Raw genomic sequence first — 23122 nt, forward strand, 5'->3', positions numbered from 1 at the left:
TTTGCCCTTAGGAAAATCAGTTTGTTGTAGGTGGGAGGGAGATAAACAGGTAATTCCAATAAAATGTAGTCCATTTGTTGACTATAATTGTAGATGTGATTTGGATTGATCCAGGAAGGTTTCAGGAAGGAATTAGGACATGAGCTAGACCTTATGTTGGTAGCTAAGATTTGAACAGGAACATTCCATGTCAAAATAGGGTAAAGCCTTGAGCTGAGCTGACTTATCTCTGCAAAGCTGATGGTTCACATTTTCTCTGTGGTGAGAAAGTTAAATTATTCACTTAAATGAGCATCTTCACATACTGCTGGTCTTAAATAAAAATGCTAGGGGAAGTATCAGTAGAATTTTTTAAGCAAGTATTTACATGGTAAAGGAAGCAAGAAAACCCACAGCATGAACAATTCACCTGTAGATAATTGAGAACATGTTTTCTGTGCTCAGAGGAAATAAAAACATTCAAGAAAAGAAATGTACAGTCAGTCTAATGGTATAAGTTCAGAAAATTTATACCACAAGCCAACACTAGATAAGTTTCAAAACCACCTTTGCTAGATTTAACTGGAAAAAAAAATAAAGAAATGATTCTGGCATTTGACTATTTTTAAATTGCTGCTTCAAAATGCTAGTCAAAGCCTGCCAGAGCGATACACCATTTCAGGACAATTTGTTCACTTCACTCAGAAATTAGAAATGTGTTTGGCCAATAAATTTGAATTTATTTTGTAGTAGTCATTTTTCTTAATGGAAGTGTTTTCCAGCTGTTGCCTAAGTCTAGTCGTCTGGGCCCTCTTCCAATAAATGAGGAAAGTTTGATTTCATAGGTTGTCACTGTTGATTTTGTGTAACCTTTGGACTAACTGGTTCTTCCCAATATATTTGCACTGATATATAAGACTTCCAGGACATTGGAGAAACTCATCTATCCTTTTACTGGTAAGTGTCAAAGTTAACTTTTCTCAAGGAATTAAATGTGTTTCCAGTAAAGGTGTTGGAAAGGAGTTATAAGTATAGTAGTAGGAAAGTTTTGAGAAGGATCATATTTGTATAATACACCTGTTGAAAGCCTATAAATTTATATTGAGAGTTAAGGGAAAATTGGACAAATAACTCCACTATGTTTGTTAAATTTTACTGAAGCTGGGTTTTTTTTCCCCCCAAGATAGGATTTAAACTTTGCACTGTAACTACACGCTATACTTTGAAGAGAGTCTTAAGATGTCTATTTTCTATTTTGGAGATTTCTAAATTGTCAAAATGGTTGATAACATGACTGAGGGTGACTTGATTTGCTCTGCATAAGATTGAATCTAACGGTCAAATATTTTCTGTAGAATTAAAGCTGATTACTTAAAAAAGTCATGTTTCAAGAATGAGATGGTTTTGTCATTAAATTGCATTTTAAAGGTTATTGAAACATTGTGTGTAACACAAGCATAAATTAGGCATGAGATTAAAGAGCAGTTTTATGATATTTTAATTTTATTTTCAGCAAGGTGCATGCAGTACCTGAAAACAACCATGGAGTGGAAAATATTTTCCATGTACTTGTTGCTGCTGGTTTCTGTTTTCTTGATTCAGCAAGTTTCATCTCAAGGTAACTTAAACATAAAAAATACTTTTATTTAACAACTATCACTAATCAATCAATCTTGATTTTTATGACAGCAAAATAGATTTCTAAAAATTTATATTTGTTTCAGTTTAATGCATAGCACAACAATAAAATAATGAAAAACATCTGAAGTATATATGTAAGTGTTTTGGAATTCTCACCTTTTTCTCCTCTTTTATAAAATATTTTAAGAAGTTTTGAGCTTTCACATAGAATAATTTGGGTACTCATTATTCCTATGGTTCTCCCCAAAATTTAAAAAAAAAATGCAGACATGTGGTAAAACTATGCTGGAGCTATACAATATCATCAAAATAACTGAAAAGAACAGCATTTAAGTATAATTTTTGCCTATATATTGGCAAATAAACTTAACTAGTCTTTGACAGTAAATAAATTATTGATGCGATAACTCATTTTGGCATCATGTAGACATAGATATCATTATAATGAACATTTACAATGTTTCAAATGACATTTTATTAATCTTGAAAGTGTTCTCTCTTTCTTACAAGGACTATTCATCCACTTATAAAGATGTGAATGTCATTTTGTATTATAATGTTGAACTATTCACAGTCCTTCCAAAACCGAGTAAGTCCTGTAGGAACCGTTCTTGGTATTCACTTATAGAGAATGTTAAAGTGCATTAAATGTAATCACATTAGCCAAAGTCTCCAGCATGTACTCTAGGTACTAAGCTTAGGATTTTCCTTTTCTTTTCTTTTCCTTCTTTTTTCCTTTGATAAGCAGAATCTGAGAGAAGAAAAGTAAAGATTCACAATTGTTATGGTGAAATTACATTTCTAAAGTAGACATTTCTAGTAAAAGAACTAAAATTCTCATGAAGCCTGAACATGAGAGAAAACAGCCTGCACAGGCATAGTTGCAGAATTCCTTTGATAGGAAAAGATGGAAAAACACATGAAAGCAAAAATAAATATTTAATGAAGAATAATGACTCCTCTGGTGTCTCCAGCTTCTGAGGTTCACTCGTAATTGTATTTACAAGGTTCATAACACTGGGTGCATTTCCTAAACCACCTCTTCCTCTGTAACAAATCAGTTGTTCACTAAAACAGTTTTACTTTCCTTTAAATAAATGAAATTCAAACTAGTGGTTAAAATTAATAGCAATAAAAGTAGAAAAGACTTCTAATCTGTGAAGTTAAACTTTTCCTGAAAAGATCCTTGATTTCTGATTTCAGAAATCTGCCAGCTGTAAGAGAACAATCTCTTGATGTTGTCTTGTCTGCTTCTCTTGCCTTCTCAACCTGTTCTAGTTCTCTTTTTTCTTTATATATAATATATGTATTTATATACATACACTATATATGCAGTTTTGTATTGTGCACATATGTATGCAAAAAGTTCTGAAAGTCATCCTACTATTTACTGTTTCATTTGCATATCAAGACTTTAACTTTCCTAGACTCTTTTCTTTGGAGACTTTTTCAGGGTGTTTCAACATCTCTCTGGGTTTAGGACATTTCACCTACTAATTTCTCTTTCAGAGTTGGATTCCATTGTTACATTCCTATGGTTATCTCTCAGAGAGGATTGAAGGTGTTATTTTCCAAATGATTTTTTAAAAATATATTTAATGATAATTATGAATTTGTTATTGTTTGGTTTTTTTGCCCAAACTCTATTCATGACCTTTATATTTATGCCCAGATGCTATTTCAAGGGTTCTCTGTTTTGTACTCACTTTAGTGGTGGTTGTAAGCATATGACTACCCCAATATTTAAAGAATCCAGTTATCCCCACTAATAAAGGAAGAGAATGCTTTTTAAAGTTTGTTCTATAACAACTAGCTTGCTTTAAACTCATCATCAGGAATGAAAGGCAATATGATTGGGTGGAGAAAGCTTGGGCTTTAGAATCAGATGTCAGAGTTCAAATTCTGAACGGGCCGTTTATGTGAGATGACTGCATTATTTATTATCCAAATCAGGACACTGATAAGACGGAAAGAGGACAGTACAAATAATTAATAGGTGTCAATTGACCCATAATACATACATACTGGAACCATTAACTGGCTGTGTGCTGTTGAGCAAGTTATTAACATTTCTGTGTTTCAGTTTCCTTGTGTCTAAAAAGGGGCTACTAGTGCTGTCCTGGAAACACTTTCAGAAGCATTAGAGATAATGTGTGACTCAGGACCTGGCAAAGAGATGCTGAATAATGGCATCTAGTAATCATCACAGCAGCAGCAGCAGCAGAAGCTGTAGGTGCCACCTTCCTCCAGGAATATCACCATCTTTATGCAAAGCCATGACTTTGTCTGATTTTTTAAAGTGTATTTATCTTCACAGTCTAGTGAAGAATAAAGTGACATGATCAAGGTCACATAAGAGATCAGCCAAATATCATCTGGGCCAATTACTAACCATGGTTCCCAACATAGTCTGATCGATGAAATTCTCCCTCGCCAAGCAGCTGTGTTCTCCTCATTAGATCTCTCCCTTCCTACAAAGTGGTGTGGCCATGTTTACGCTAGTATTGTATAATTTTAGATTTATCAAGCTGTGCAGGGAGATGTGGGGAAGGGTATTCTAGAGATGCCCCCTGCAACTGTGATTATAACTGTCAACACTACATGGAGTGCTGCCCTGATTTCAAGAAAGTCTGCACTAAGGGTAAGTCCTGAGAACTGGCATCTCCTCTGTCAAGCACTGCTGTTCTCTGTCAAGCACCATGAGCCTCCCCTCGCACCCCCTTGCAGTGCTGTTTTCACTATTTCACTTCCTTTGCTTAAGTGCCTTTCCCTTCACTTGCATAAATGTCGCAGTGCGCTGTAGCTAAGAATGATGTCGAAGCTTGTGATCACTGGGGGAGGGAAAGGGGAGCCTGAACATCTATCTATCCCTTGCACAAGGTTATTGACCAGCTCCAAGCAAAATGTCTTGTTTTCAATACAGACAATACTGTGACTCAGGAGCCATTAAATAGATAGTAATGAGGAATTATTTACTAACAATCAAAGATGTAATTGTTTAATGATGGGGACTTTCAATAGTTTCAACAAAAAAAATCCATGGGCATAGAATAATCTTGTCTACTATGTGACTTTTTGATATTAACATGCTTCTAAATTACCTGAAAAAAGCACTTTAAAGATGAAGCACTAGTGTTTAGTGATGAGTTTCAGTTAAAACCCAAGGATTCTAAATTTTAAATTATGAGCAGTATTTCACTTCAACATATTTTGGGCCATTTTGTTATTAACACAGAAACACTTCATATTCAATTTACGAAAATTATAATTAAAATTTTAAAGCTATATTTGCTGTAAAATGTGTATGTGAAGCTGATAAATGCATTATATATGATGTTTAGAGCCTGACCAGTGACCCATTTATATTAAGCCAGCTCTTTGGAATGTACTGTTATAGGATTTGAACATTCAATTAATATAAATCTATTACAAAGCAGTGGTGTGAGGAGATGACAGAGGATTTCATATAAGGAATACTTTATTATTTAAACATTTCCCATTTTTCTATTGTTCATACATGTAAATGATTCAGGTAGCATTGGAGCGTCTCTAAGGACTTGAAGGACAGGGAAAGTTTCCCTAAGTCACCACATTTCTTTCTTAACTTGGACTGTCTCCATGTGAAACACTACCCATGGTTTACTGGATGATATATTCCAAATCCCAAATAAAAGACTTAGAAATGCACTTTCGGAACGCTAGTCAGCTGTAAGATGGGAAATGACTATCAAATACATGGGTATGGCTTCATATCAATAATCCATGTTTTCTTTTGCTCCGAGTAGAGCTTTCCTGTAAAGGCCGCTGCTTTGAGTCCTTTGCACGAGGAAGGGAGTGTGACTGTGACTCCCAATGTGACAAGTATGGCAAGTGTTGTTCGGATTATGGCAGATTCTGTGCAGAAGGTAAGCAACCCGCAGCCCAGCCGAGGTCTGGACTTTACTAATGTATAAGCTATTTCATAATACTTCTGTTTTACACAAATGAATTAAAGAAGAAAAGTGTCTTCCAACAGCAGCATCCCCCGGCTCAGCCAGTCTCCAGGATCGAAGGAGATTGCCGGTTGCGTAACAGAGAGCTGAGTGTACGTGCTTTTTTCTTCAGATATGATTTAATTTCAGGTTAAACCAAAAGTAATCAACACACTTGATTTCTCGTTTCAATCTAATGGTGCTGACTCCACAAAGACAACTGTCCTTTGAGCTATCTGTGGTTTTGTTTTAATGTTTGGGTGTATATTTAAGGATGAATCAATACTTTTAGCTTCTCTGAACAAGTAAATTTGTGAATTAGTTTAAGCCACTAAATTTACAGGCAAATCTACCAAGCAGTTGTTAACTGTCAGTTATATGTTTCTTCCCATCTCTATAGTCCCTTCAGTAGTCTCTGTACAAATGCCTGTGCAGATAGTCGATAAAAAGGGATAGTCGAGTTTAACAATCCTCTTCTCTCGTTATAGGTCCTGAAGGAGGACTCTGAGAGTATAACAAAATCCTCCGTACTGAAAAAAAAAAAAGAGAGATTAAAAAAATGTACTTAAATAATGGATTACTCTCTTTTACCAGATGTTTGCTCTTAAATCTTACTTTGTTAAAATGAGAATATTTATGGAGGTAAAAGTGAAAATAAGCATTGCCTGCATGATGTTATTTTATTTAAACAACCTTGCAACTCCTGCTTGTTTAGAACATTGGAGAAATAGAGTGGAAAACTGTTAATCAGCAGAGTTGAGGGATGTTTCTTAACTGTTCAATGTTATCTTTGGAAAGGACTCCAAAAATAATGGAGATAACACCCTTGTAACCAAAAACTTAGAGCTCAGCATTCCTGTAGCTTTCAGAAGGCCTGATGATTAGTGGTACACACTTACTGATTACCCTGATAATTGTTTTGGCTGTGAGACAAAAAAAAACTAAGGACTTATTTGGGGCAGAGGATGGGTAGGGAGGGAAGAGGATTGAGAGAAAAATTTAACAAGGGCATACTTTATGCTATGAAGTGTTGGGTCAGATTACCTGAGATTTAGTTAATCTAAAGACAATACTGGACAATTTCATTTACAGAATTAACAGAGGTAGTCAGGGTCCTATCTGAACATAAAGGAACCACTCAGAGTTTAAATACCTCATTTTACAAACAACCAACAAACTATCCTGAGCTCACCACTTAATTCGTTCAGGGTAGCTATAGACAGGCATCTATATCTAAAAATTATAACATTTAAAGAAGTGAAGGAATCACAGCAGTCCAAGTGCTTCCGAATATGGGTGAGAAAACTGAGCCCAAGAAGTTGACTGTCCTGCCCAAGATCACTAGCTGGCACGTGGCAGGACTGTTTCTCAAATTAAGTACTTGGCATTTTTGTTGTATGGGTGGAGAAAGAGGGAGAGGTTCAGTAGTCAGTTCACGGACACTCCAGTAGTAGAGTTGCGAGGAGATGTTTGGTGGGAGCAGCAGGATTTATCACAATTCTTCTCAGAGTCCTCATTGCTCTCTGTTTTCATATCTTTCAAAAGTCCCTCTTCTTTTCTTCTAATTCCTAATGATAAAAAAATGCACCCTGTCTTCTCTTCTAGACATGAAAAGGCAAGGGGGGAGGGAGATAAAAGTTTAAAAAGTTACACACCAAACCATTAACAGTTGTTTATCTTTGGGAAGGGCAACATGTTTGGAGCAAAAGCACAATGTGAAGGTGTGAAACTTTCACAAGAATAAATATTCAAAAAAAAAAAAAAAAGAATAAATATTCATGTAGAACTTTTGCAATTAAAGAAAATAAATAAAAGGTTAATTAGCATAATTTGATTTAAAGGATATGAATAGAAAAAAGGTAATTATTATATTCCTCTTCTCAAGAGCATGACTGACCTGTCGTCCACAAAAATAGTATTATTTTTATAATCAAGGAAGGGTGGCATGACAGATGAAGCTCATAGAATCAAGTGTTTTTTGGGTGGGCAGACATCTTCAGAAACCATCTTGATTAAACATCTTAGTTTGCAGATGACAAAACGAGGTTCAGGAGGAGTTAGATTATTTGTCCAGTGTCACAATGGAGATCTAGATTTGCAGGCCTAGGACTGGATTTCAGGTCTTTTGATTCCTGAGACTGCTCCCTGTCCTATTTACAACCATTTGAGAACTGATACTCATAGCACTGCATCCTCAGAATTAATGGGTTTAGTGTTGGGCTAGAGCCTGCCCGCACTGGCTTTAACCAGCACCTACTCTTGAAGCCAGATGCATCAGTGCTTTTCACAGAGTTGCTGATGAATATAAATAAGATGTTAACCAACATGTCTTGCTTGGCCTCAGTGCATAATCCCACAACTCCACCATCTTCAAAGACTGCACCTCTGCCTCCAAGAGCACCTCAAACCATCAAATCAACAACCAAACGTTCACCCAAATCACCAGATAAGAAGACGACTAAGAAAGTTATAGAATCAAAGGAAATAACAGAAGGTAGGAAGATGACAGATGGAACAGGAGGTTTCTTAGATGAAATTATCCTGTAGGTGGACTACTTACATGAGACTGTTCTCAGAGAACACGATGATCTCGTGAGTCATAAAAGGCTCGTTACACATTCTGTTTAAATCAGAGTTTAAGCCAAAGTATAAACTGTCAGGTATTCATAGTCTTTGCTTATTTACCAAACCCAGCATGTGTCTGGGTTAAAATAATCTGAAGAGAAAAAAATCTTACAATAAAAAATAAGAACAAAAACAAAACCCATTTTTTCTTTTCCTTTTTTTTTTTTTACAGAATAATTAGAATCTGTAAGCAATTTTGCAGATATGAACATTGAAAGTTATATTGCTAATATCTGTGATAAGTTCAGGTGCCTTGCTTTTAAGTGACAAATTAAAAGGGCAGTTTATCATATTACTGACAAAATAAAGGTACAACATAGATATTTGTAGATCAGTAAATAGCATTTCTTACTGTTATTTGGACTGGCAGTTCTTTTTTGCTTTAAATCACAGTTGGTGTGATCAACCTTTTTATTTGATTTATAGAACATTCTGTTTCTGAAAATCAAGAGTCCTCCTCCTCCTCTTCCTCTTCCTCTTCAACTATTCGGAAAATCAAGTCTTCCAAAAATTCAGCTGCTAATAGAGAATTACAGAAGAAACCCAAAGGTTTGAGCATTGATAAAGATCAAAGACTATATCAATGCCACGTTAACAATAATTATTTGAAAGTAATGCGTGTTGGTAGAATGATTTGAGGATATCTCAATATTTGGTGGGGGGGGGGGGGTGCATAACTTTACAATTAGTGCCAAGCAGCTAAGGAGCCACTCTTAAAAGGAAAGGATAAGAAGTTGTGGCAGCGACTGTGGAACCACAGGATGGCATCAGACATGATTACTTAGAGCTCTGTTATAATTCCTGTCTACCTGATATTGTTTTGCTTTTTTCCCTTTCCTCTATCTTCCTTGTGTCTTCATTTTACTTTCCCCAGCTTTCTTTTGTTAACCACCACTTATATAATGCTTTAAGTGTTTTACAAATACTAATCCATTAAATTCTCATAAACCTTTATGGAAAGGCAATATTATTATCCACAGATCCGCTTTTTTTCTTAATAACATGTATCATATCTGGCTGATTTTTCTCTAGTAGTGAATGTGCTAAAGGGTAGGCTATTACGTCCTCAAAAGAGAAGCCCTTTGTTCTACTCTGTTCTGTTTATTATTTCCTGAAATTCTAAAATATATTCTCTTTCTCCAGGGAACACTGAATTTTGGATAGTAGAGTTTTGAAGAACTCTGTCTCTTAGGTGGTTGTGATTTCCTCTGAAGCGTTCTCTCTAGCTGAATAGCCAGATATTTAATCTTAGAGTCTTCCACAGAATCTTGCACAAAATAGAAGTGCACTACATGTTTGCTAAACAAAATTCACCTCAGTGAAATGCCCTTGGGCTTCGTAGTTTACCTGTGGGGTAGCTGCTGTAAGAAATCCTGTTAAATAAAGTCTTTGCTGCCATGGCATCCTAATCTTCTCCCTCCATCCCCTAGGACTGTCAATTCTAGCTGGGCAGAGAAAAGACAGTGGCTAATAAACCTGTGTATAGAAAGAGGGCTTAGCAGGGATCTCGTGGGTGACTGCGGCAGATTCCTTAGAGGTAGCTGTAGAGGTCTCTGAGGTAACTGGTGCGGTGAAACCAGGAGGAAGAAAGGGGAACTGGGCAACGAGGAATAAGAAGACTGGACAAAGTGAAGAGTAAAGAAAATTCATATAAAGAGATAAACTAAGGGCCGGCCCGTGGCTCACTCAGGAGAGTGTGGTGCTGATAACACCAAGGCCGTGGGTTCAGATCCCTACATAGGGATGGCCGGTTTGCTCACTTGGTGAGCGTGGTGCTGACAACACCAAGTCAAGGGTTAAGATCCCCTTACCGGTCATCTTTAAAAAAAAAAAAGAGAGATAAACTAGTGTTATTTATCATATTGGTAATTTCAAAGTTGCCACTGGCTTCCATGTATTTGTATAAGGTTTCACTTGTCCTTTTCAATCCTTGTCTCATCCATTCCCTAAAACAGCCCAATAAGATAGGTTGAGTATTTACCATTTTACAATAAATTAATGGACATATTATTAGAAGTTGGTGATTTGCCTAGGGACACACAGCTAGTCAATGATAAGGATGGAATCTTTATGTCACTATTAAAAAGAAAAAACTAATCAAAAATAACAAGATGCATATTTTTTTCTCTAGTAAAAGATAACAAGAAGAAAAGAACTCCAAATAAGAAACCTGTCCCAGAACCACCAGATGTAGATGAAGCTGGAAGTGGACTGGACAAGGATGATTTCAGGCTCACCCCAACTCCTGACATTCCTACCACCCAACCCAATAAAGTTACCACAACTCTCAAGATTACAACAGCAAAACCAACAGATCCTAAACCCAGTCTTCTACCCAATTCTGATACATCCAAAGGGAAAAAGACAACAGTTGAAACAAAGGAGACAACTGTAACAAAACAAACTTCAACTAGTGTAAAAGAGAAAACTACTTCGGCTGAAGAGACACGAAATGCAGAGAAAACATCTACTCAAGATTTTGGAGCCACATCTGATGTTCCTGTTAAACCTACACTCAAAGCTGAAACTACAACCAAAGCCTCTGCTCTTACCACTTCCAAGAAGCCTGCACCCACCACCCCCAAAGAGCCTACACCCAGTACTACCAAGAAGCCTGCACCCACCACCCCCAAAGAGCCTACACCCACTACCACCGAGAAGCCTGCACCCACCACCCCCAAAGAGCCTACACCCACTACTACCGAGAAGCCTGCACCCACCACCCCCAAGGAACCTACACCCACTACCACCAAGGAACCTACACCCACTACCACCAAGGAACCTACACCCACTACCACCAAGGAACCTACACCCACTACCACCAAGAAGCCTGCTCCCATCATCCCCAAGGAGCCAGTACCTACTCCCACCAAGGAGCCCGCACCCACCACCCACAAGGAGCCCACTCCCACCACCCAACACCATGAAGTTACCACATCTCCCCAGATTATAACAGTAAAACCAACAGATCCTAAACCCAGTCTTCCACCTAATTCTGATACATCCAAGGAGACATCTTTGACAGCCAATAAAAAGACAACTGTTGAAACTAGAGAGACTACCATAACAAATATACAGACTTCAACTAGTGTAAAAGAGATAACTTCAGCTGAAGAGACACAAAATGCAGAGAAAACATCTACTCAAGATTTTGCGGCCACATCTGATGTTCCTGCTAAACCTATACCCAAAGTTGAAACTACAACCAAAACCCCTGCTTTCACCACCCCCAAGGAACCAGCTCCAACCACCCCCAAGGCACCAGCTCCAACCACTCCAACCACCCCCAAGGCACCAGCTCCCACCACCCCCAAGGCACCAGCTCCAACCACTCCAACCACCCCCAAGGCACCAGCTCCCACCACCCCCAAGGCACCGGCTCCAACCACTCCAACCACCCCAACCACCCCCACGGCACCAGCTCCCACCACCCCCAAGGCACCAGCTCCAACCACTCCAACCACCCCCAAGGAACCAGCTTCCACCACCAAGACACTGGCTCCCACTACCCCCAAGGATCTAGCACCCACCACCTCAAAGAAGCCCACTCCTACCACCCCCAAGGAGCCTACACCCACCACCCCCACAGAGCCTACTCCAACCACCTCCAAGCCCTCTGTTCCAACTACCACCATGGAGCCTCCCAATACCCCCGAGATGCCAGCAGAATTAACTCCTGAGTTTTCCGCAGGACCCACATCAAAGGCTCTTGAAAACAGTCCAAAGGAGCCTGTTGTACCTGCAACTAAGACTTCTGAAGTGACCAAGGTTGAAATGACTACAATAGTTAAAGACAAGACAACAGAAAAAGACATACGTACTACACTTGAAATTACAACTGCTGCACCTAAGATTACAACAAAAGAGACAGCAACTACAACAGAAGAAAAGACTACTGAATCCAAAATAACAAGTACAACCATGCAAGCAACATCTACCACAACTCAAGATACCACATCACTCAAAATTACTACTCTTAAAGCAACAACTCTTGCACCCACAGGAACGACTGCAACAAAAACGTCAACTACTACAACTAAAAAGATTATAAACAAACCCGAAGGAACAACAACTAGACCGAAAGATACAACTAATTCTAAAGCAACAACTCCTAAACTCCAAAAGCCAACCAAAGCACCCCAAAAGCCTACTTCTACAAAAAAGCCAAACATAACACGTAGAGTGAGAAAACCAAAGACTACACCACCTCCCCCAAAGATGACTTCAACAATGCCTGAATTAAACCCTACCACTTTAGCAGAAGCCACGCTCCAAACCACCACCAGCCCTAAACAAACTCCAAACTCAGAAATAGTTGAATTAAATCCAACGTACGAAGATGCAGATGGTGAAGGAGAAAAACTTCTTATGATTCCCATGCCACCTGTGTTAACTCCTATAGTTATTCCAGGCACTGATTACTTAGTGAGAGGACACATTCAAGGCCCTAGCACCAACCCCATGCTTTCAGGTAATAAGAATCAATTACTTTAATTTTTAAAACTACTAATGTTAACTTACACATCTATCTGAACCAGAATGTCTTGATTTAGGATCACTCTGCTAAGATGTATTACCTAGAACCCTGAACTGGTTAACTTGTGAAGTTTTATAGCTTACCTATAAAGGTAAGCAGAAGGGCAATCACAGTCCTTAGAAAATCAAGTAATAACCTAGGGTTAGGAATTTAGTGCATCTGTGTCTGTAAGAAGCAGAGACGGTATACACAATGTCAAAAAACCTTAGTTGAGTTCAAACATCCAATAAATGCCTAGTTTACACGAAGATCAAGGTAACCTTGATCAAGGCCCATTCCAATTCATAATGATTTATTTTATATAATACTTTCGAATAGTATCATCTTTAAGTAAAATGGAATTATAAAACATATCACTTCTCTTTCACCTTTGAAATGCAAGCACCTCAAACTGTGCCCTTCAAGAGCTTAGGAAAGGGTAAACAGGTCATGAAACTCCACGGGAAAATTTGAAAAAACAGATACTTCTCTCATTCTGCTCTGCATTGGCTTAATTTTTTGTTAATTTGTTTTAGGTGAGACCAATTTATGCAATGGTAAGCCGGTAGATGGACTGACTACTTTGCGCAACGGAACATTAGTTGCATTTCGAGGTGAGTGTACAAATTTCTGTTTCTTCCCATCATTTTGCTTTGGCATTTTTGAGAATCAAAGCCACGGGAGAGTGTTAGTTTGGGTTGAGCTTCCTAGAGAGGAAACTGATTTATGAACCTACCTCAAAAATGAGAACCTAAGAGGAATAACCAAAATATTGGATTAACAAAATCAACATGTTAAAGTAACAAACAAAAGACCTTGAACTGGTACTACTGAGATTTTTCTGACTGTTAGGATTTAAAACGTATTTCAATTTTTAATTTCATATCAAATGAAATAACGTCAGGATTTGTATTCTCCACTCTATTTTATTCGAAAATATCTCAATTGTGAAGTGTTACACTCTGTGGAAGAGAAACGGGAGGATAGCAGTTATTTCATGTTAAATCTCTGCTGTACTTGTCTTCTTAAAACGTATTTGGATTAAATCTGAAAAGAAACAAACCACACTTGCACAGTAGAGGCTACAGTGATTTTAGTAGTCATTAAGTTATAACTCCTTTATTCTAAAAGATGAAGAAATTGAGATCCAGAGAGTTAAGTGACTTTCTGTAAGTCACAAAGCCAAAAGCCTCTTTGTAGAGAAAATGGAAAACTAAAATTTTTCAAAGGTTATGCTAAATTTCAGACTTGAGAAATATCTACTCTCAGAAATGTTCAAATACTACCTTCTGTACCTCACTAAACTTATAGTCATAACACTTGTTAACACATTCTGTTTTTCTTTATAATAACCATTAATAAAATTTACATTTTGGTTTCTTTTGAGATAGGTTTTAGTATTCAGCCTGTAGGCTGAAGTGTCTCTTCAAATTTTAGGTCATTATTTCTGGATGCTAAATCCGTTCAGTCCACCATCTCCACCTCGCAGAATTACTGAAGTTTGGGGTATTCCTTCCCCCATTGACACTGTTTTTACTAGATGCAACTGTGATGGAAAAACTTTCTTCTTTAAGGTAACAAAAATATCTTTGTGAGAGAAATCAGCAAATAGTGATTCCACTGTTTATTACTGCAACATAAATCACCTAAACCTCCAATTCAGAAGTGTCCCCATATTTTAATGAACTATTCTACCATCAAAATTTAATCATAAATTAACACTTAACTTGATAACATTAATGGTCGACTTATTCAAATATTTAACTAAGTTAACACTTTTTCCCCATGCTTACCTCTGAGTTCCTAACTTTTTTTTTTTTTTTTTCCAAAGCTGTTAATATCATTTTCTCTTTATTAGGATTCTCAGTACTGGCGTTTCACCAATGATATAAAAGATGCCGGGTATCCCAAACAAATTGTAAAAGGATTTGGAGGACTAAATGGAAAAATAGTGGCAGCTCTTTCAATCGCTAAATACAAGGACAGGCCTGAATCTGTGTATTTTTTCAAGAGAGGTATGTATTACATAATTGACAAAATTATAAAACATGTTGAGAATTTTTATTCAGTATTTTCACTTATTACTGGGGTTACTGTCAAAAGATATCTTTAATGGCTAGAATCAAACACTTTCCACGACAAAATAAAAATTGTGGGCAATTAGTATTTAGATCTCTTCACACGTAAAGCACAGTTCACCTGAGTTTTCAGGTCACTGAAATAAAGAATGTCATATTTATTTTCAATTAAAGTTAAATATATGTAACTGTGCAATTTGTTGGATTTATTCATTCAACAAGTATTCAGGGTTTAGTAATTATTTTTATAATATCCTTGACTAATAGCCATGGTTAATATCTGGACATATTTTATGAAAAACAAGAAAAAAATTAATCATTTCCTCCATGCTCTTTTGCATTTTTTTCTGGGGGGATTAAAAATAACTTTCATATTCTGTGATTTTCTAATACATAATAGGTGGCAGTGTTCAGCAGTATACTTATAAACAGGAACCCATCAAAAAGTGCACTGGAAGAAGGCCTGCTATAAATTATTCAGTGTATGGCGAACCAACACAGGTTAGGAGACGTCGCTTTGAACGGGCTATAGTACCTTCTCACACCATCAGAATTCACTATTCACCAGTCAGAGTTGCTTATCAAGATAAAGGTAACATCTTTATTGTGCTAAAAATTCTTACACATGAAGTAGATGTAATACAGTTTCTTACAGAGCAAGGCTTATTAAATACTGACCAAATAGCCCTAATAATTTAAGCTTACATATCAAATATGTTTTAGTGAATATTCAAAGATCAGTACTTTCTTTGTGGGTAAGGAAAAGTTTATTCAGGCTTGTTAATTACAATAAATAGTATTAATCAAGTTCCTCTTAACCAACAACATTATATAGAAATCAGTAACCCTCAAAAAATTTTTTAATACTAAGTATTAGTGCCATGTCAGAGGGCAAAAACTGAGGGACTAAAATTAGATAACTCACCAAAGTAACAGAACTATTAAGTGAACAGAGTAAAACCCAGGTCTGTTTGGCTCTTTCCAAGATAGTATATTGCCTTTTAATCTGATACCTTTTATTAAAAATGTCATCTGCAGGTTTACTCCATAATGAAGTTAAAGTGAGTACACTGTGGAGAGGATTTCCAAGTGTGGTTACCTCTGCTATATCGCTGCCCAACATCAGAAAACCTGATGGCTATGATTACTACGCCTTTTCTAAGGGTAAGTTATTAAGTAAAAGGTTAATACTTCCCAAAGTGATCTCGCTTGCAAAAATTTGTGAAAATATAACGAAAGCAGAAACACCAAGTGTGCAATGGAGACTGAAGGTGAGAAGTTAAACTGTTAACAGTCATGTGCCACTTAATGACTGAGATAGGTTCTGAGAAATGGGTTGTTAGGCAATTCTGTTGTAGTGCAAACATGATAAGAATGCACTTAAACAAACCTAGATGGTATATAGCCTTCTGCTCCTACGTGAGTAATGCATTGCGCTACAACATTTCAATGGCTACCATGTTACTAGGGGATAGGAAGTTTTCAGCTCTGTTATAATCTCACGGGACCACTGTCATACATGTGGTCCATCATTGAAACGTCGTTATGCAGCACATGACTTTACTTAGTCTACTTGCTGTGAAAAAGATAGTTTAGATTTCTGATTTAATTTCAATTAAACTGAATGGGACTGCAATTCAATTTTGCTCTAACCTTCACGAGATGATAAAACATCCAACGACTTGAGTAAAACTACTACTGAAAATAGTATTTTATTTCTATCATCTGTATCATTAACAAGTGCCTTGTTTGCCACAAAGTTATTCTGATTTGCATCATTACAGAAAAAAGTTCCTGAGAAACTAATTTTATTGATTAAATTATATTACCCTAGGTACTTTTCTTTAAAAAGCCCAGAAATATAAGTTATTCTGCCTATGGATTCTATAACATGAATGACATCAGAATGTATTTTTAATAAAGGATAAAACCCAAGTGAATTATTTTTCATACTAACTTGGTTAATCTTAAATGCTTACTTCAAAAAGAAGAGTTGAAACTAATTTCACTGGAAGATGTTGAAAGGTCAATCTGTCAAGGCAATTGTTTTTCTTTTTGTCAGAAAGTTCAAATTAATTAATAAAAACATTTCTGATATTAAAGTAATAAATACTGTCTTTAAGTATAGTAATCAACACAAAATATTTTTATGTGTTTTATTTTTAATTAAAAAAATTATTTCTCTTCCATTTAGATCATTACTATAACATCGATGTGCCTAGAAGAACAGCAAGAGCAGTTACTACTCATTCTGGGCAGACCCTATCCAAAGTCTGGTACAACTGTCCTTAGAATGATGGGCAAAGGAGAGTCATCTAACTGAAATGAAGAAAAGAATGATAAATTCTGACACTGAAATACATTTTATTAATAAAGAATATTGAGATGAGCATACCAATTTAAATACAAAAATGTTTTTAAACTCGACAATCATTACACTAAAACAGATTTGACAATCTTATTCACAGTTTTTACAGTTTACGGACCTTTTAACTAATATTTCCTCTATTTATTCCTCCTCTCCCTCCCATTGCATGGCTCACACCTGTAAGAGAAAATAAAAAAAATCAAGTTGAATACATCTTTTAAAAAGACAGCTCAAAACTAGGGTATCCACTTACCCTAATTTATTTAAATATCTAGCATTGGGGATATAAAACTGTTACACATTCCACATCTTCAATGGAAATCATTACAACAACTAGATTAATATTTTTATGACACAAATGCAATCTAATAGTTACATTAGAAAACATGGAAATATTAAAATCTGACATTTTTTCACTAGCTAAAAACAAAGTCACGAGGCTTCATTCTATTGTGGAAGAAATACTTAATAATACAATGATAATAGGTAGATACGTAACAAATAAACATACAGCACTATAACCTAATATCTTCCAAATCTTACTTTAGATTTAAGGAAGAGACCAATAAATATAAACTATAAGCACATATTCATTATATACCTATGGTATACAAATATGTCTATAAGAACCTTACAAATTAGTCAATAGCACATGCTCATGCTCAAGGTGCAATTATTTAATCAATCCTTAGGACATTAAATAAAGGAAAGCTTAAGGATTAGAAAACTTGTTCTATTTATTACTATCCCACATTTTATCATGTAATCAGTATGTCAGAAATTTACCTCTCTGTCTGTTAAACTGACGACCACGGACACCTTGTCGCAATGTTGTCTGAAGTCTTACTCTTCTGAAAGGTTTTGGTTGACTACTGCTAGTATCTAAGAAAAATATTAAGATACAAGAAAAGCAATTTTAAAAAACAAGAAAGCAGTTATAATGGTAAAATCTAATTACTAAATGAAATGGATAAAATGCAGATGTGCCCATTTGTTTTCAATATTTAAATTCTTAACAATAAGATACATTTAACAAAAAAAGGGTAAACACAAAAATCCTTGTTTGGAAAAAAACAAAACAAAACTTTTTTCATTCATTCACTCAACTAACTGAATAAATATTTACTTGGTGACTACTCATGTATCAGACGCGGTGCTAGGTATTGGGGAATACAATGGAAACAAAATATCAGGTCCCTCAGCAAACAGCCCATTACGATACAACATGAATTGTATCGGACTCTTCTTTTTCAGACACCCCAAATCTAATCATTAGTGAATCCTGCCAGCTTGAATTTAAATATATATCTCAAACCCGACCACATCTTTTAACCTTAACTCTATCCTCTTGTCTAAGCCATCATTATCTTTATCTTGAACTATTCAATAATAGGCTCTGAACTTCCTCGTTTCTGTCCATTACTCATTTTTGATTGTTCAGCCTTTTAGTAATATCATGTTACTTCTCTGCTTGAAGCCCTCTGAGCGCTTCCTACGTCCATGAAAGCCAAGGCAACTACAATGATCTACTTGATGTGTTCCCCAGGCATATCTCCTGCTAGTCTCTGTCTTCACTTACTCTGCTCTAGCCACACTGGCCTCCTTGCTTACACTGAACACAAGAGACACACTGCTGCCTTATGAACTTCACATCTGATATTTCCTTCAACACGGAATACTCCTCCTCCAAATAACTGCACATCCTTGATCCCTTTCCTCTTTCAGGTCTTTACTTAAATGTTACCTTTTTAGTAACACTTTCTATGAAATTGCCTGGTATACAGTAGACACTCAAATATTTGTGGACCTAATGAGTAACTACTCAGATGGGGAGGTATAGTGCTTTATATTATCAAATAAATTTAAAGACATCCTAATTTCATATTATACTTTCAAAGGAAACAAACACCATATTTTCTTATACAAGCTTTTTTTTTTTTGGTGGCTGGCTGGTACGGGGATTAGAACCCTTGACCTTGGTGTGACAGGGTAGCACTCTAACCAGCTGAGCTAACTGGCCAGCCCTGACTGCAAAATTGTAATGAATATACATATTTCATAATGAAATGTGCAGAGATTTAAAGTTACTCACTGTTAAAAGGTGGATATGGGATCTGAACCTAGGGATGCTGGCAAGTAGGTTGATGTGTCACAGAAAAGAAGGTAAGAAGAATGGAAAGAGATCTTGGGATAACAAAGTTCTAGGACTGTCTATATTTAAACAATAATTCTTAAACAGAGTTTAAGAATTACTATTGTAAATAGTTAAAAAAGAAAATAATCAGAGTGGATGACAGAGTACTGTATTTCCTTAATAATAAAATTAATTTCCTACTTAAAAATTTTAAAATAGTGTATTGTTTAGGAGTGGAGTCTCTGGAGCCAAACTTCTCAAGTTTGCATCCTGGCTTGTCCATTTACTTATTAGCTATGTGAGCTTGGAGAAGTTATTTGACCTTTCTTTGCTTCAGTTTCTACATCTATAGGGATAAGTACCTACCATACTGGGTTAACATAAGAATCAAATGAGCAAATACATGTAAAGTGCTTAGAATACTGCCTGATACACAGTAAGTGCCTGATAAATGCTAATTATTATTATCTTAAAAAAATACTGCAGAAATAACTTTCATTATAACAAAGATACATAGTGTCTATTTTCTAAGTTAACTTAACTTGAACAGCCAAACTCTGAAACTATTTACATCAGAAATTTCAAACATTTTTTGAAGCAACAGAGTTTCCACCTCTCAACCCTCCTTATCAATAGCTTCGCTCCCAGGATACCCACCCCTACAACCCCTGTTGCGCCTCTGACAGACCTAAGAGCGCTATAGAACATAGGTTGACAACCATTTGTCTAGATGAAATGTGTGAACTATTCTTTTGGGATGGATCCACCATGTCCATATATCTGATTATCAATGCCAGAATATTCTTACAATAATTATTTTAATATAAACAAAGTGTTCTTTAAGAACAAAATAAAGTTTCCCTTTTAAAGAAAGCATTTTAAAATTCAGGAAAAAAAGATTTCTGATTTGTTGCTATTAAAACAGTATCTTCACAAACAAGGTTGATACATAAAAGTTGTATTACATACAGTCAAGAGCAACTTACCTACAGAAGAGCTGGAAGGGGGATCCTGGCTGGTGGAAGGGAGATCTGACTCATCAGATGCCTGAACAGGTTCTTCTTCCTGCTGGCTATCAATTTCTAGGCCTGCTTCTGAACTAATACTAAGGAAAGAAAACAAAAATTGGAAAATACAAAATCTATTCTAGAATGTATCCTAAATTTTGTATATTTTGTTACTTTTTTTTCCCTTTTGATGTTTATTCTCAACACTCACAAGAAATACATTACCCAGATTTTGATAAACCCAAAACAACCTTTTAGGCAAGCAGAGTACTAAAATAATTCACAATAGTCACAACTATTAAAATAGTACACCAGTAACTCACCATGGGCTCTAGTTCAGATGAGATAGGATGTGGGTATGTGAAATTCCTGGCCCAATGGCTATCCCTCCATCTTTCTCTCTCCCATTCAAGAAGTGTGTGAGGGAGATAGTACAAGAATAACTTGAATCTGTTCCAGGTTTTTAAATCATTTGCAAACTTAAGTATAGTTATTAGTAAGAATTTACCTGAGAGATATCTCTCAGGATTGTGTGAAGTTGAGAAGTGTTGATGAAGTATAAAGAGCGTGGGGCTAAGACAGGGTTTCAAAGACAGTGGGAGCTGGTTACTGATAGTATAACCTAAGCAAGTTATTTTAACATTCTCTGAGCCTGAGCTTTCTCATTTGTACAGTGGAGATTATACTTAGCAGGTGTATTATTTGGGTTAGAAATGACATATATAAAGTGATCTACAGACATGGTACAGAATTAATGGCAGCTAGTATTTTCAAGAGGGTCTGTAATCTCCCCCAAATTAAGTAGCACTGTGTTAGAGAATACCAACAGACGTGTTTTTTCCCTTGTATTAGAGTTGGTCTATAACATCTAAGAAAATGTTGCTAAATAAAACGAAGTCCTTGGGCTCTACCTAGGAAATTTGGGCTCTACTTCTAGCAATGCTTCTGACAATGAAGTATTCCAACTTTTTCATTTTATAAAGAATTAGATTCCACCTTGAAAGTTAAACAATTTCTAGGAGACCACTGTCCAATGGCTCTTGCAATCAAAATACTACCCTTCCTTTGGCTTAAAAAAAAAATTTCACAGGACTTGTCATGAAATACTTCTTTAACTGTTAAGCTTTCTTTATAACCGATGTGTTAAAAATGTAGTCATGTCTTGAAAACTACTAAGAAATCTCTAATTTTTATGAAGCCAGGAATTCAGGTACCAAAATCTAAATGAGCATACATAAAAAGTGAGGATCACTTGAAAGTCCACTACTAAATGGAAAGTGACTCATTTCCTAATATTCCTAATTTTCACAGAAAGACTTCTTTCTTGGGGAAAAGTTCAAGCAGCAATGTTAATGGAAGGGTACCAGCACTTTTAAAGAAATACTGTGTTCTAGAATAAATCATGCAATTTTCAGGGAGATAATGGTTTTTAAAATTATTCGTCTTCTATCTCTAAGTTCTAAGACATATTACTATTTGCAAAATAACCTTTCAAAATACAAGGTTTGGTATGTTCAGCTAAAGGAAAACAAATGTCTGGCGAGCAAAAACTACAAAATAAACTTTTACCCTTCAGATTCTGCTTCCACAAACACTTCATCTCCATCATCACCTGTTGCTGTTTCATTTGTTGTGGATAAAGTGCCAGTGGATGTTGTCACCATTGGAACAGACTGAGAGGCATGCTCTGAAGCATCAGAGGTGGTACTCTCAGTAAATACAGTCACTTTAAAAAGAAAAGACATGAAAAGAAATTAAAATTTAAACTTTGTGGTTCATTAATTTTTTAACCAGAAGATGTTTCCATTTTACCAATAAAACATAAAATCTACTAATCTGCCTCTGATACCGACCTGGGGCTGCTACTTGTAGAGGAGTAGTGGGAACACTTCGGCCACCCGACTCTTCTTCATGAGCTAGGAAGAGGGGTGTTTCATACATTCCTAAACCTAAAGACAATTCTGAATATTAATAAATGACTGAAAGAACATAAAATTGTCAAGATGCCAGGTATCCGAAAGAAAAAAATTAATTAGCAGAGACACACAAGTTTATTGAAGCCCACAATTTAATTATTCCATCAAGCAAAAATCAATCTCTCAAAATTTTAAATACAATTTAAACACACCTTTAAAATCCATACCCTAACATCCTAAACAACCAGGAAATAGGTTACATTATATGACTTTTACGAGGGCCGCAGATTAATCTTTTGTCTTGAGCTTATTATAATAGTATGCATTCCCTATTCACTTACAAAATGCTAGGCAGGTTCCCTGAAATATATTGGGTTGCACAAATTCCACTGAGGATTAGAAGGTAATCAATTATGCAAATACCATAATTACTATTACTTAATTCAGGGCTTGTTTTATTCCACATATTTTATTTACTTTTTAAAAAATAATGTTAACCGGAAAAAATCTAACAAGTCTTATACTTGTTAAACTAGGGAATTTTACAAGTGTCAAACTATAAAAAAAAAAAAGCATACTGCATTCCTCCTAACAACTTTAAAACACCTGGTAGTACCTATGTGTATTTATTGGTTCAATATGTGTTCCTGAATACTTGCTACATACATGATGCTATACTAGGAGCCAGAAGAGATACAAATGTAAAAGCCAGTCTTTATGCTCAAAGAAAATAGAACTTTGTGGGAAAGATAAGATTTATACATAAGGCAATGTTTAATAAGTAGTAAGTATATTACAGCTTTCTCCACAAATTAACAGGGATTATTTAAATATCAACTTTTAAAATATTTATATTTGCTCTATTTTTAAAAAAATCATATCACAAT

At 35.9% G+C, this 23122-nt stretch overlaps 2 protein-coding genes across 7 annotated transcripts in view; one reads left to right on the forward strand and one right to left on the reverse strand.

The window, feature by feature from the left end:
* The first annotated feature begins 917 nt into the window (after window positions 1-917).
* On the forward strand, window positions 918-17283 carry PRG4 (proteoglycan 4). 4 transcript variants are annotated; one of them, XM_063106713.1, is made up of 12 exons: window positions 918-936; window positions 1493-1597; window positions 4139-4261; window positions 5406-5525; window positions 7936-8085; window positions 10348-12687; window positions 13269-13346; window positions 14170-14306; window positions 14591-14747; window positions 15211-15402; window positions 15849-15974; window positions 17005-17283. In XM_063106713.1, the coding sequence occupies exons 2-12, from the start codon at window positions 1501-1503 to the stop codon at window positions 17100-17102; spliced, it is 3618 nt and encodes a 1205-aa protein (XP_062962783.1). In that variant the 5' UTR covers window positions 918-936; window positions 1493-1500; the 3' UTR covers window positions 17103-17283. The 4 variants fall into 4 exon arrangements, with proteins under 4 accessions (XP_062962783.1, XP_062962786.1, XP_062962785.1 ...); XM_063106716.1 differs by lacking the exon at window positions 7936-8085 and having other exon boundaries at window positions 17005-17282; XM_063106715.1 differs by lacking the exon at window positions 4139-4261 and having other exon boundaries at window positions 17005-17282.
* The window catches only part of TPR (translocated promoter region, nuclear basket protein), a 58695-nt gene continuing 51018 nt past the window's right edge, over window positions 15446-23122 (reverse strand). For 2 of the 3 annotated variants that reach the window (XM_063106712.1, XM_063106711.1), the window contains exons 47-51: window positions 22173-22268; window positions 21889-22045; window positions 20299-20417; window positions 17965-18060; window positions 15446-17355 (exon numbers count right to left, since the gene is read on the reverse strand). In XM_063106712.1, the coding sequence (XP_062962782.1) occupies window positions 17300-17355; window positions 17965-18060; window positions 20299-20417; window positions 21889-22045; window positions 22173-22268 (524 nt within the window). In that variant the 3' untranslated portion in view covers window positions 15446-17299. The remainder of the gene's footprint in view (window positions 17356-17964; window positions 18061-20298; window positions 20418-21888; window positions 22046-22172; window positions 22269-23122) is intronic. The other variant, XM_063106710.1, reaches the window with a different exon arrangement.

This window comes from Cynocephalus volans, chromosome 8 (assembly GCF_027409185.1).
Source record: "Cynocephalus volans isolate mCynVol1 chromosome 8, mCynVol1.pri, whole genome shotgun sequence".
Classification (NCBI taxonomy): Eukaryota; Metazoa; Chordata; class Mammalia; order Dermoptera; family Cynocephalidae; genus Cynocephalus; species Cynocephalus volans.